Source organism: Thunnus albacares, chromosome 20 (assembly GCF_914725855.1).
Source record: "Thunnus albacares chromosome 20, fThuAlb1.1, whole genome shotgun sequence".
Taxonomy (NCBI): Eukaryota; Metazoa; Chordata; class Actinopteri; order Scombriformes; family Scombridae; genus Thunnus; species Thunnus albacares.
The window spans coordinates 10,070,666-10,084,131 of NC_058125.1; the positions used below are offsets into that span (position 1 = coordinate 10,070,666).

The 13,466-nt window shown below is 39.3% G+C and overlaps 1 protein-coding gene across 8 annotated transcripts in view; it reads left to right on the forward strand.

The window, feature by feature from the left end:
* The window catches only part of LOC122971765 (myoferlin-like), a 26,896-nt gene continuing 13,430 nt past the window's right edge, over window positions 1–13,466 (forward strand). For 2 of the 8 annotated variants that reach the window (XM_044338511.1, XM_044338512.1), the window contains exons 1-19: window positions 486–851; window positions 1,867–1,922; window positions 2,479–2,570; window positions 8,182–8,290; window positions 8,423–8,516; window positions 8,734–8,894; window positions 9,626–9,754; window positions 9,963–10,025; window positions 10,116–10,166; window positions 10,274–10,304; window positions 10,620–10,735; window positions 10,877–11,003; window positions 11,182–11,285; window positions 11,393–11,461; window positions 11,566–11,609; window positions 12,276–12,358; window positions 12,627–12,665; window positions 13,016–13,140; window positions 13,277–13,390. In XM_044338511.1, coding sequence (XP_044194446.1) covers window positions 764–851; window positions 1,867–1,922; window positions 2,479–2,570; window positions 8,182–8,290; window positions 8,423–8,516; window positions 8,734–8,894; window positions 9,626–9,754; window positions 9,963–10,025; window positions 10,116–10,166; window positions 10,274–10,304; window positions 10,620–10,735; window positions 10,877–11,003; window positions 11,182–11,285; window positions 11,393–11,461; window positions 11,566–11,609; window positions 12,276–12,358; window positions 12,627–12,665; window positions 13,016–13,140; window positions 13,277–13,390 — 1,695 coding nt within the window. In that variant the 5' untranslated portion in view covers window positions 486–763. Of the gene's footprint in view, window positions 101–482; window positions 852–1,866; window positions 1,923–2,478; window positions 2,571–8,181; window positions 8,291–8,422; window positions 8,517–8,733; window positions 8,895–9,625; window positions 9,755–9,962; window positions 10,026–10,115; window positions 10,167–10,273; window positions 10,305–10,619; window positions 10,736–10,876; window positions 11,004–11,181; window positions 11,286–11,392; window positions 11,462–11,565; window positions 11,610–12,275; window positions 12,359–12,626; window positions 12,666–13,015; window positions 13,141–13,276; window positions 13,391–13,466 lie in introns of those variants that run through there. The other 6 variants (XM_044338506.1, XM_044338509.1, XM_044338505.1 and 3 more) reach the window with 6 other exon arrangements.

Below are 13,466 nucleotides of genomic sequence, written 5' to 3' on the forward strand. Positions count from 1 at the left end.
TGTAAACAACTTCTTGATTACCTGGCTTGAGGAAAAACAACAACAGAGCCGCAGGATTGAGGAGACACATTGATATAAAGCAGCAACAAGACAATGCAGGGTAATATAAGATCATATTTCAGGATACATTACATTCAATGTGGGTAGATTTAATTTTTGCTTTTAGTTGAAATATGTCTCTGCCCATGCAATGCTATTTAGACCTTTTTATTACAAAGAGCCTTGGAGTAGTGAACTGTATCTTTAGCTGGGATGACTGGCAACATGAGCGATGATACATGTTGTTACGCTGCACTGCCACTAGATGGAGCCACAGCAAAATATTTGAGTGCTCAAACCTATTGAAACAAAGTAAGTCTTTGTTAATAATTAACATACAGCAACAAACATCTGATGACATTTACACCCACTAAACAAAACAACATTAACTTTGATTGCTACAGTAATTTTTAAAAACATTTATTTTACTTTATGTTTAGTGCATTTAATGAAAAATCACGGTTACCATCATCACCCTCCAGTCAGTCACTCGCAGGATGGCAGCAGCAGCTCGCGAGTTTCCACTCAGAATAATTACACACCCGTGATCCGCCCTCGATTCCCCCCTTCTCCCAGCAAACTAGACCTTAGGAAATATCCCTCCTCAGCACTGCCCTGTCTGGTTCAGTGATGGGGCGGTGAGGGTGAGGATGCCAAAGCGCGACAGTCCAGTTCAAGCTTATCGATTTCACTGACTGTCTTTTTTTTCTTTGTGATTATCACCATGTTGCGGGTTGTAGTTGAATCGGCTAAAGGTTTGCCTAAAAAGAAGCTTGGAAGTCCTGATCCAATTGTATCTGTGATTTTTAAAGGCAAGTAACTTTTCTTATAAAGTTTTAAACTTTTACAGCTCAGGGAGAAAATACTTATAGGCTAATATTAATTCATATTATGATGTAAAGTGTGTCTATAATGCTAAATGATTATTTTATTGTCACTTAATTGATACTTTCATCTGGAATGACGCCTGTAGATGGACTCAATAGTTTTTGCTGTGATATTTATAATGGTAGCCTGTGCATATATATATATATATACACACATCTTCTACAGTATGTCATGCGCATCAGTTAGATTTGTTTCCCCTAATAGTCCACTCAGAATTCAGAAAGTTTAGGCTATGAAGTCTAGTCTAAAGGCAGTACTGTTTTTAAAAAATGTCATTTCCAGATGCAAGTACAGCTGGGTAGGGACCTTGCTGGATCATATATGATACAGTATGTACACATGAATGAGCTCTGGCAGAAAAAGTAGGTAGGAAAAAGGTAGGAGGTTAGATATTGACCCGTAGCTACTGAAATCAAACAGATCAGACACAGGGTCCTGTCACAGTAGTGTTTCCTCTTGAAGTACTCTGGGTGATCCTGGCAATCAGCCCTAGTTGTTCTCAGCTGCTGTGTTTGTACCCGGGTCCTCATGGCCTACAGGTGTGGCAACTTCCCTTCCTCTTTTTCGTCTTTCCTTTAAATGCAGAAACTGCAGCACAATGACACCACGGTCCACTTGGCAGAAATATGACAGTTCAAACAACACATTTAATTCACTGATGACAATTATGTAGAGGTAAATAAAAAGATAGGAAAGTTTGGTAGGGCAAGGACCACAAACCTCACCAAAATGTAATGAAAAAAAAAAGATTGTCCTCTGAATTTCATGTGTGTCAGCAAAAACAAGTAGGGGAATGTTTTTCACTTCACCCTTACATTGGCTGACCTATGTGAGTCCTAATCTCGACAAATCATTAATGGTTTCATTGTGACAATAAGTGGGTGATTTATTTACAGATTGGTGTCATTGAGTATTCACATCGAACTATTTCACTTTCAGATGAGAAGAAGAAAACAAAATCGATCGACAGTGAGTTGAATCCTGTGTGGAATGAGGTAAAGCTCTATTACACAGACACACACACACACACACAACCATATGAAAAAAGCTAAAATCCAGACTCTAGCAGTTGTCCAAAGTACATATTTTAAATGCCACAATATGGTAACGGCCAGCAAAACACTTGTGAATATTACTTATGCATTACAATCCATTAAGATGACAAAAATGCAGACCATGCGAATAAAATGTATCTAGTACAATATGTTCACTGTATCACTGCCTGACTGTTTTACTTAGATTTTTTGATCATCAAAGACAGGACAGCTGTTTAGGAATGCAGGAATAATTGATTTTGTTCAAGATATGTCGACTTTGAATACAGTACTAGACATTATGTGGTAATGTGATAATCACCACATGACTGTCACAGTATGTTTTCACCATATCAATTGATTACGTTATGTAAATAAGGAGTTAATTTGTCTGTCTTGCAGTATTGTGTCATACAGGCTGAGTTGTCTAATCATTATAATCTAGGTGATATTGAATTAAAGGCTCTAGTTGCATGTCATATCTGATGGACTGTGTGTCCCTCTTCTTGTCTTGCAGGTGCTTGAGTTTGATCTGAAGGGAACTCCGCTGGACTCCAGCTCCTACCTAGATGTGATTGTGAAAGACTATGAAACTATTGGCAAAGATAAGTAAGTACAGTACAGCAGTACAGGGATTTAGCTCCCCTGTTAGCTTTGGCTTCTTGCTTTGTGCAACAGGATCACAGTAACAACAGAGAAGCTATTTGACTATTTGCCTTACCTCACTGAATCACAGTGCAAACCTCTTCTTGTCTGAACGAAGACTCTTTGGGAAGTAAGTCTGTTTAGTCAGACAACAGGTTAGCCAATAGGAGCTGAGGTGTGTGTGTCTGTGTTGTACGGATGTCTACTTAAACATTAAAAGGACTCGGGCTACAAAATAACCATTTGCACATGCAACAATCACCACCCACTGGTTAGGATATACATTAATCAACACTGACACAGTAGTACACAAGGAAACAACGTCGGGTATTTCATAGTTTCATAGTAACCCAGTGTTTGAGTTATGTTGTTGGCTGTCTCTACCCCCTCACACCCTGCTTGCCATGCTGAGACTTGCTGGGCTGTGGGGGAAGCTGATCCTGATTGGGCAATGATGGATGGATGAATCGTTGTTTGTGTTCTCTCTCTCTCTCTCTCTCTCTCTCTCTCTCTCTCTCTCTCTCTCTCTCTCTCTCTCTCTCTCTCTCTCTCTCTCTCTCTCTCTCTCTCTCTCTCTCTCTCTCTCTCTCTCTCTCTCTCTCTCTCTCTCTCTCTCTCTCTCTCTCTTTCTCTCTCACTGAGGGAAGGAAAATTCTTAAATCTATTCAAATGATGTTGCAATGGAGCAAATGCAGTGCGTATAGTGTGTATGAACAGCTTGTGTGAGGAAAAAGTGCTGTAATGTTTTTACGTTGCTCCAAAACAGCTCAAGGCTGTGACTTCACTATAAAGCCAGAAACACATATGGGACTAATTTAGTCCAACCACAAAGAATGTTTCCTTGACATCACTAATTACTGCGATCAAAGTTTTGTCTTTGGTAGAAAAAACAAAGCATACGAAAGTGGTTCTATCTTATGAAATATGTCAAGCAAACTATATATTCTGTGTTTTTTTTCTGCTCATATGATTAACTTAGTAAAAATTTCCCCTGTGCATGGGACAGTCATAACACAGGGAGGAGCTTTTCAAATGTGTGTCTCCAGCACACGAGTCCATGTTAAACTGAGTGAAGTTTTCCACTGGGCTAGCCTGTCTGACACACTCCCTGAAGATCTGCAGTACACAGTGGAAGCGGAAAGGGACTCTCTTGCTTAAATAGTTTCCCAGATTCTGTTATGAGTAATCCCTGTTGTCATGGCAACCAAAAAGGGGCCCATAAAAGAGCAATCTGTGTCTCTATGACTGATTAGATTTTACACAGGATTCAGAGGATTGTAGGGAAAGTTCTCTTTCCTTCATGGCAGCACAGTCTTGATCATAATATTTGGGAATCAAATTTCTGCCTGCGGTGAGATTTGAGTTTTAAACATTGACAAAATGTCTCATTCCTTTACACCTATTCTTTGGATGTGGAATGACACATGATTTAGGTTGATTTTTAAGCCTTCTGCTTTAATGTGAGGGTTTTAGAGACTATTTGAAGAGGTAGAGCTATAGGTATTTGGAGATTTCAAAACAAGAGCGTCTACAGCAACGCTAGCAGCTCTGTGAGACTGTATTTGCAGTACAATCTCACAGAGAATCTACAGTGGTATGTGGTTTAGGTAAATGCTAACATCAGCATGCTAACATGTTCACAGTGGCAAAGAACAACTGACACAAGTGATAAGTAACAAGTACAACTGATGCTGTTGGGAATGTCAGTAGTTTAGCAGGTATTTAGTCATAAACCAAAATACTGAACAAATTAAAAAATTATGATGCTAGACGAAAGTTCAGGTGATCACCAAATTAATTTGCCCACTATCTGAGCTGTATTTTCCTGCTCTGCACCTGCGTTGCATGCTGTGGTTACTGAAAGAAAGGATGTGTGATGATATCGTTCAAAGGAAGAGCTGGCGAAGTTCTTATTTTGAAGACGTTTATTAGACGATGGCCATCGGGTCCATTCCATGTACAAAGATGGTCTGGGCATCGTACCACTGTCGATGCATAACTTATATAGGGTTACACATCTGTATCTTATCACATGAATAACATAGGTTCTTTCATGGGCACTAATTCAGTCGGGAGCCATCCATCAAGTGATTGACGGCTACCTCACAACATATTATGTGTCACAACATACCACATCTGGACCAACTCCAAGTTTGACCATGGACCCATTATTTATATCTAAAAAGGTCCCCCAGAAGGGCTATACCATATTACCTAAGGTGACATGCAGACTATGGAATGTTTATGTCACATGTCCAACACCCAAAATCAATAACGTACATAGGGTCAGGTAAAAGTCTTACTAACAGTTACGGAACTTTAATTGTGCAAATTTTCAAATTAACTAGAGAGATGTTCTGTACAGATCTACAACAGAACTGCAGACTTCTAGAAATCATATTATGATGACGTTAAAACAACAATGGACTGGCCACTATATTAAATAATATCCTGTTTTGCACAAACATATTTGGGAGTCTGAACTGTGGGAATATAAAAAAAAAAAAAAATTGACGTGGCTTGAAAAATGGCGTCATATCAAATCAAATATGCTCTCTGCCCTCAGAGTATTGTTTAATTTCCAGTCTTGCAGTATAAAAATGGCAGACTCAGACGTCAGTGGGTCTGTCCAAATATTTCACCTACTTTCAACTATCTTGTCTATGAGAAAACATTTCTTGCAGTGCTGAAAACACGGATGTAACAGCAATAATCATGGAGCTATACAATCCCTAATTTTACACTTTAATCAGAGATCTGAGATTAGCTGTATCATTTCAATGCTGCAGTAAACACTCTCATCTACGCTAACAGTTGTGTGAAAGGAAATGAATGATGACAGGAGGAATAGTTACTTTTTGAGCTGAAACTCAGCCGTGGACACTCAGAGCTGCTTGTGTTGAAACTCATTTGTTCCCCTTCACAGATAAGTGATCATTGGCTGAGATAGGTGAGAATTTTATTATACCAGGAAATGTGGAAAGGCCAGAACTTGGTTGTGTATGACTATAAGTCTGGTGACAAGTAGCACCACTGTCTGTTGTTACACTTGTTATAGAATGCTTTAGCATCCTGATGAAGGGGACAAAGGGGAAAAACTGTATCTGCATCCAATAATAACTCCATACACATGATTTCACCCTGTCTATGGGTAATTATTTGGACATGTGGGATGTTTCTCTGTGACTCACCGGGGTTGCACAGTCTGTTTTGGTAATTCTGTTCTGTGTTTACATGGAAAACAATAGGAAGGTTGTTAGTTAAGGCATGTTTTTTCCTATTCTGTTCACAAGATGTACAATTCAGGGATGTTATAATTGCCCCATAACTTTCTCTAGATATCCAGGCTAGTGCCACTGCTAGTCAGAGTGTGATACTGTTTAATCATTCAGTATGGTTTCATATGAATATTAATGCAATTATCAGAATGTAGTTAAGCGGAAAATGCAGTTAGTAGAATGTTGGAAGGAAAAACTCCCTCCACAAGACACTCCCATGACATTTCATGGAAGTTTGGATGAAAGTTGCATCCTTTCTGAAGCCAGTCTTTGATAAAGTTCAAATCCTGTTCACATTATTGTTGAGATTCCATTGGAATAATGCACCTAAGGATTGTTGGACACTGTTGGATTTGAGTCCACATACAAGGTTTATAGAATCACTGAATCCCTGGAGAATCTCTGCGTCAGCCTCTTTCCTGATGTACAGCGCAGAGTCCTGCCAAAATAATAAAGCACTATCCATTTCCTCCCAATAAAATTCTGTCCAACTATTTGTATTGTGACCTAAAGAGGTGATAACCTGATATACAGCTGTTTTAAAAAAAAATTTGCTTGAGTAATTGTGTAGAGCACATTACTTGATTTTTTTTTTTTTTTTTATTACTTTGTTCTATTTTTTGGAGAAACTGTATATAGTCTAGCATATTTAAAGATTAGTTTTTGCTGCTCTTTATTATTATTATTACTTTGTCTCTCAGCACAGCAGTCAACATTTCCTTCATCTTTGGCCTATGATATACTTCATCCAGGTCAATAAATGTTATCAGTAAAGGATATTAGGTTGACTTATCTGGATCCAATGCAAAGCTGTATTTTTTTTGCCTTTGGTGGTTGTCATTGGATAGAGTCCATAGTGAGTAAGTGTGACTCTCCATCTTGGGAAAATTCCTCCTCTTAGAAACACTGCCAAAACAATATTACACAGTTGGCCCAAACAAAGATATATGACCTTTTACATGATGTACTGCATTCCATTTACTATTATTTTATTACTTTATACATGATGCATTGTACATTATTTTATCAAGCCAAATAATGGTTGACCTCATCTCAGCCTCTATAAGTGTGAAGTTTTGAGTAAGCTAATAGTGTGTTGTTGTATCATAGCATAAACAAAGGGCACATTAAGCGTTGTGGTTATTGGCAACAACCAAGACAGACACCGCAAGCAATAACAAACTGCTTCAGAGCAGTTTCAGATCACACTGAAGTAGACAGAAATCTAGATGATGAACTGTCTCATAATATGATGCCTTATTGTTATTCATTGGGTTCAACTCAAACACACATTCTTTCATAATGACTATATCTCCTCACTGCTCCAAACAGAATAAATTTTAATCAGATCTCACATAGGCAGACAGTTTCCCACATTTAGTTTCACTACATGTCATCCTGGAGTTCTCTAAGAGGAAGATGAGCATGATTGTTACATCTCAAACCAACTCTAGTTTAACTTTATCTGCATCCTTTAGCCTTTTCTCGACAACCATTTGATTCATTAGACAGTAGTCTCTGCTTAATCATTAAAATGTTAAATGATTACCTAATTTCTCAGGCAGTGTTGTAATTAACATTCCATATAGAAAATGTTTGACTCATTTGGAGGGGCAAATGACTTAATGGAAAAACTGCTACAGTACAAGGGTACATATAACACTCTTGGTATTCAGAGGTAACAGTGAGCTTTGACTGGTGAGAAGCCAATTTATGAAAGTAAATTGTAGATATAGTTGATTTCACTGGTTTACTGTGTGTCTCATGAATTGTTCAGGTTTACTGTCCTTTTTAATTTGACCACTAGAAAAGTAGAAGTTGGCCAAGATTGAAAGCCTCCAAAATCATCCTGGCTCTTTTATTATAGCTGATATCCAAGGAAAGAAATCTCTCTCTCTGTGCAGGACGTCACAAGTGATGTAAACAATGTGAATCACTGGTTAATAGCTTCTGTGTGGTGTTGACTGTGTGCTGGTTCATGGGGTGCGTATATTTGTCTGTGCAGGCAGGGTTTGTTAGCTCTTGGTGGTGACTTTCATTATGCCCCTTTTGTGAATATGACTTCACTGAACACACATAAAGCATCTCATTTCTGGGTGGACTGTAACTTGATTACTGTTATGTTGGCTAACTGGAATGGCAGCCTGAGTTTTGCTCGACTTAATTCAGGAAATCAGTGCAGAATTGTCACCGTGGAATTTGACCCCAGTGTGTATCCCTGTCACATGTTGTATGATGTATAAAATTATAGATCTGTCGCTGAATTGAATGGTTCCCTGCTGTGTTTTTCCTGACAGATTCCTTGGGTCAACCAAAATCTCTTTGAGAGACCTTGCGTCTGGTCAAATTAGATCACTGCCGTCCAAAAATGTTCCATTGGTCAGTGAGAGTGGACAGAATATTGGAGTAAGTTTCTTTCAGTCAATATGAATTTAAAGCTTTACAACAACACTATCTTCATGTTGCTCAGGTTTAACATGGATACAATTTAAAAGAAGGTCAAATGAAATCATTGACTGTCTAATAATTTCCTTCCAGGCTACAATCAACCTTGTAGTTGCCTATGATCCTCCAGCCAATGCTGCACCAAACCCCAATGACCCTCAAGGAGGAGATGCCACAGTGGATGCTGGTATGTTTGTGTAATTTTTAATGATGCAGTAAAACAATAATGGTTTCCTGGTAGTGTTCATTTGCATTAGTAGATGTTATAACAGCCCACTGGCGTAGTCAGTTGCACAGGAGTTTTACCTTCAGCTAAGCATGTCAAACTGGAATGTGGAATGAGGCAGATTGCTACAAACACTTGCTGTGGTAAGTCAGGTACTTCATCATCTTATTCTGAATAGGTGGCGGTGGTGGTGACGGGGGAGATGAGGCCGCAGTTGATGGGAACCAAAGCGGCTCTCCAGGGGTCCCCTCGTCCTCTGGTCAGCCCGCTAAACTCCGCCAGCGGCTTGCCAGGGTGCAGAATCGCCACCGACTAGTCGATAAACCTCAGGACTTCCAGGTCAGTGTGTGTTTCTACTTCAGTGCTACACAATTATTAACAAGTGCTGCTTAAATTATTCTGATGGCTGATACATTTTGGTTTGTAGAAACATGAGGCAGTCCTCGTGAAAAGTGATGCAGCCTGACTTGCTTTCAGCCCATTCTTCTTGTTTATGGGGGAAATAGATTAGTAGCATGGATTGTTTTCTGCCACTGTGTCATTTCCTGATACCACTGGATAGAGTCAGAAATGTTCATATCATACACATAGTGGCTTTCACAGCAGAAAGATAACAAATTCTAAAATTAAAATGGTCCAATATTAGTACAGATCAGAAGTTGAGTTTGGTGTTAGTATTGTAAAAATACTAAAAAATATGTTTCCTCTGCTCCTGCTGACATTAACTATTTATAGTATTTCATGCACTGGTAGTCCACTAAATACATTTGTAACCCTACAATAAATGTTTGTCGTTTGAAATGAATGAGATCGTAAATGAAATGATCATAGGCAAGCATAACCTCCATTCATAAGAAAGCATCAATGTAGATTCCTTTAATTAATTTGAATCTTTTGAAATGTTTAAAGAATTAATTAAATTTTAGTCTCAGCTGATGTAGCTACATCGTTCAGGTCAAGCTAGGTTTGTTATCTGCACTGTATTCAAATAAACACTCTTGGTCCGAATCAGATGTTCGCCTACAGATTTACATACACATCCATTCACACTTACTGATACTGTCTTTCAGATCCGTGTCCGGATCATCGAGGCCCGTCAGTTGCCTGGCAACAACATCAAACCAGTGGTGAAGGTGAATGTGTGTGGTCAGACCCACAGGACCAGGATCAAGAGGGGAAACAACCCTTTCTTTGATGAGGTACTCTCATTTTTGTGTTCCTCTGAGACTGCAGACCACACAGAGTTGAAATCTAATAAAAATCAGTTTCTTCTGATTGCGTCACACTCACTTTTAAAGTATTTCATCAGGGTTAGTGTTAAGTCATCCAAGACTGGAAGGTCAGGTTGTGTTGTAATTATCTTCTAATTTCATTTAAACTTTGTGTAATTTTTTTGTATTTTTGCAGATATTCTTCTACAATGTCCACATGCTACCATCAGAATTGTTTGAACAGAACATCAGCTTTCGGGTAAGTAAAGTAAATGTCAATTTTGAGGTCCTATCCTCTGTTAGTATGTGTAAATATACAAACAGTGATTTGTTTCATTCCTTCCTGCAGGTGTATAACTCCTATTCATTGAGGGCTGACAGTCTCATGGGAGAATTCAAGGTACCGTGTGTCACGTCCTCTCCACATAGCTGTGAATGTGTGATAGTGTGTGTGGTAAATGTGTTTTGTCAACAGTCTGGCTGATCTCTCCTTGTTCTCTCACGCAGCTGGACGTTGGTTATGTTTATGACGAACCAGGTAAGCTTGTCACAAACCACACATTTGTGTGTCATTTACATTTGTTCAGAGGATGCTGAACTCCCCTTGTGGGGTTATAATGAGACAGTGTTATTTTTAGCTGACCTTTTGTTGGTTTGCATTATTGTATAATGTGATAAATGTGGTAAACTTTTTTTTCGCATCTCTAATATTGATTTTTTTTTTAAATTAGTTTTCGTTTTACTTAATGACATTTAAGAGGGAATAATATGCATGAACACTGAAGTGCTTTTTATTTACCTGTACATTTTACCTGATGTTTCTGTGTGTGTGTGTGTGTGTGTCCTATTGCAGTCCACTGTGTCATGAGGAAATGGCTTCTCTTGAATGACCCAGATGACTCCAGCTCTGGGGCTAAAGGCTACCTCAAAGTCAGCCTCTTTGTAGTGGGGGCTGGGGACGAGCCTCCGGTATGATTGACTGACAGACAGACAGACAGACAGACTTTCACTGACTCTGGCTGTTTCCTCTTTCTTCATGTAAATATGTTGGCTAGGCCCCTTGTTCTCTCTCTCTCATGCACTCTTTTCTGTTCTTTCTATCTCACATAGGAGGAGAAAAGGGAGTCTAATGATGACCAGGATGACATAGAAAGCAACCTGCTGCTGCCAGCTGGTGTCACTCTGCGATGGGCTACACTGTCGCTGAAGGTGTTCAGAGCTGAAGACATTCCCCAGAGTAAGACATGCTGTAGAAGAGTCATGATTTGATATTTCTAACACAGAAAAATGTTTAATTTACACAGTGCGTACATAATCAGAATTATTTCCTATTTTATGGCCAGCAAAACTGATGCAAGCAAGAAAAATATATAACAATACATATGACTGATTCCTCCATTGTTTTCTCATTTTAGTGGATGACGCATTCGTCCAGACAATGAAAGACTTTTTTGGAGGAGAGGGAAACAAGAAGAACCTAGTGGATCCCTTCTTAGAAGCTCGTTTTGCTGGCAGAAAGGTTCTTGTTAAACTTTGTAGTATTAGCAGCAGTGTTGACTGTTAACCATCTGACTGCTAAATATTGTATAGGAAAAGACAAGCTGACGCATGTTGTTGTCTCTCCAGCTGTGCACTCAGATCATGGAGAAGAATGCAAACCCTGAGTGGAACCAAGTGTTGAACCTCCATGCCAAGGTAGCAGATCCTACAGTTTGATGCTGTTCCTGTAGTCTGGCCTAGCACACAAATAACTTTCAGTCTGACTCTGTTTAACCTGTTTCTTCTATTTTCTGCTGTAGTTCCCCTCTATGTGTGAGCGTGTCAAAATGACAGTCTTTGATTGGTAAGTTAAACAAGATTGCAATTTATATTCAAGAGCTAAAATAGCCATTGTCATTTTGTGTTTAAAAAGGAGGGAATGTGAAGAGGCAGTGTTACTTTGTTCTCAGAGTTACTTGGAGTTGAGAAAGTGTATTACAATGTTTCTGCAGAGTGGTCAGCTGTATTGTATTTGTGTGCATGTGTTCATGCCACATCACCAACCATATGAGAATAATGTGGCAGCCTGTGACTCAGACTGTGCTGGCCCCTCCCTTCCCCTGAATAACATGCTCTGGGATCCTGTTGGCACCGTCTCTCAACTAATATTCATTACTGTGTGCTGCTCTGTGAGTGAACGAACAGTCAGATAAGTCAGGTCCAGGAAGGCTGGAGGGAAATAAGTGCAAGAGGAAAGGTTGGAAAAACTCTGTCCCCTTAGTAGGTGTTGAAAACAACCTCGAGTCCCAGAGCCAAAAGATGCATTGTTGAAAACTGAAACATTTAGATATGAACAAAAAGAAATGGACTGTTTTTCTGTTCCACATCCTTCCTTCACTAGGTTGTGAAAAAGCAGAGCATAACAATGCACCTACATTGTGTAATTTGCATGTTAATCACATGAGTGCAGTACTAGTCTTAGTGTGTGTACACTGCTGTGTGAATTTAAAGTATTTGTGTGTGATTGCAGGGATCGTTTGACTGGAAATGATGCTATTGGCACCACGTACCTGAACCTGGCCAGGATAGCTTCCTCTGGTGGAGAGATAGAAGGTATGCTAATGTTTTTTTTTTTGTTTTTGTTTTTGTTTTTTTTTGTTTTTTTTTTACTGAAACATTGAAAAAAAATAATTTTACCCAATAATAATGCCTATTAAGGATCTTTTGTGAAAACCCCAGTGCTGGAGTTGATAACCTTTGCATCTCACCTAGATATACAATATTAGTTGCTATAATGCAGTTGAAAACTATTGTTATTCTTCTGTGCCTGTTTATACTGACTTCTAAATGCTACTTGAATTGTCCTTTTTTCCTGGAATAGAGGAACATGCTGGAAATGGGGAAATACCGTCATATGAAGGTTCACTTGTGTTCTTTTTTGTTTTGTGTTGCATGAGATGTGACGCGTCAAGCATGTTTTGCACACTAGATTGCTGAATTAGTCTAATGCTGTGCACATTGCAAGTAGAGCTGTGCTGTGTTCTGTCATGACAGTAGTGTTAGTATTTAAATGTCAAACTTTTAACTGTTTTGTTGTCGTCGTGTCTGCCACTTGCTTACCCAGCATTCACCGTTTTTACGTCATTATATGGATCACCACCGCCTCAAATACAGCAACACTGACTAACCAGCATACTAACCTTTTAAAGCTTTGCTCAGTCGAGCATGAGTCGATCGTAAAGAGGTTAATCTGTTTCCATCTCCCCACAGCGAACACAGGAGAGTCTGAAGTGGGTTTCCTGCCCGTCTTTGGGCCCAGCTATATCAACCTGTATGGCAGCCCCAGAGAGTTCACCGGCCTGCCAGATCCCTATGAAGATCTCAATTATGGAAAGGTAGTGGTGTAGACATGATTAGATTCATTAGTATCTAATAAGTCGCCAACAATTTAAACCCTTCCCTTCCCTTGTCCTACATCTATTCAATGGCTTTTCAACATTTCATCATCATCAATGTGTCGTCTTTGCACAGGGAGAAGGAGTGGCCTACAGGGGCAGGATCCTGGTCGAGATATCCACTAAGCTAGAGGGGAAAGTGGACAAAACCGTAGACACCATCCACAGTGATGACATCCTGGTGGCGCAGGTAATTTTGACTATTTATCCACTGAGTGATACCTGACAAGTGTGGTTCAATTCAGTGTCATTATGGATTCATAGGG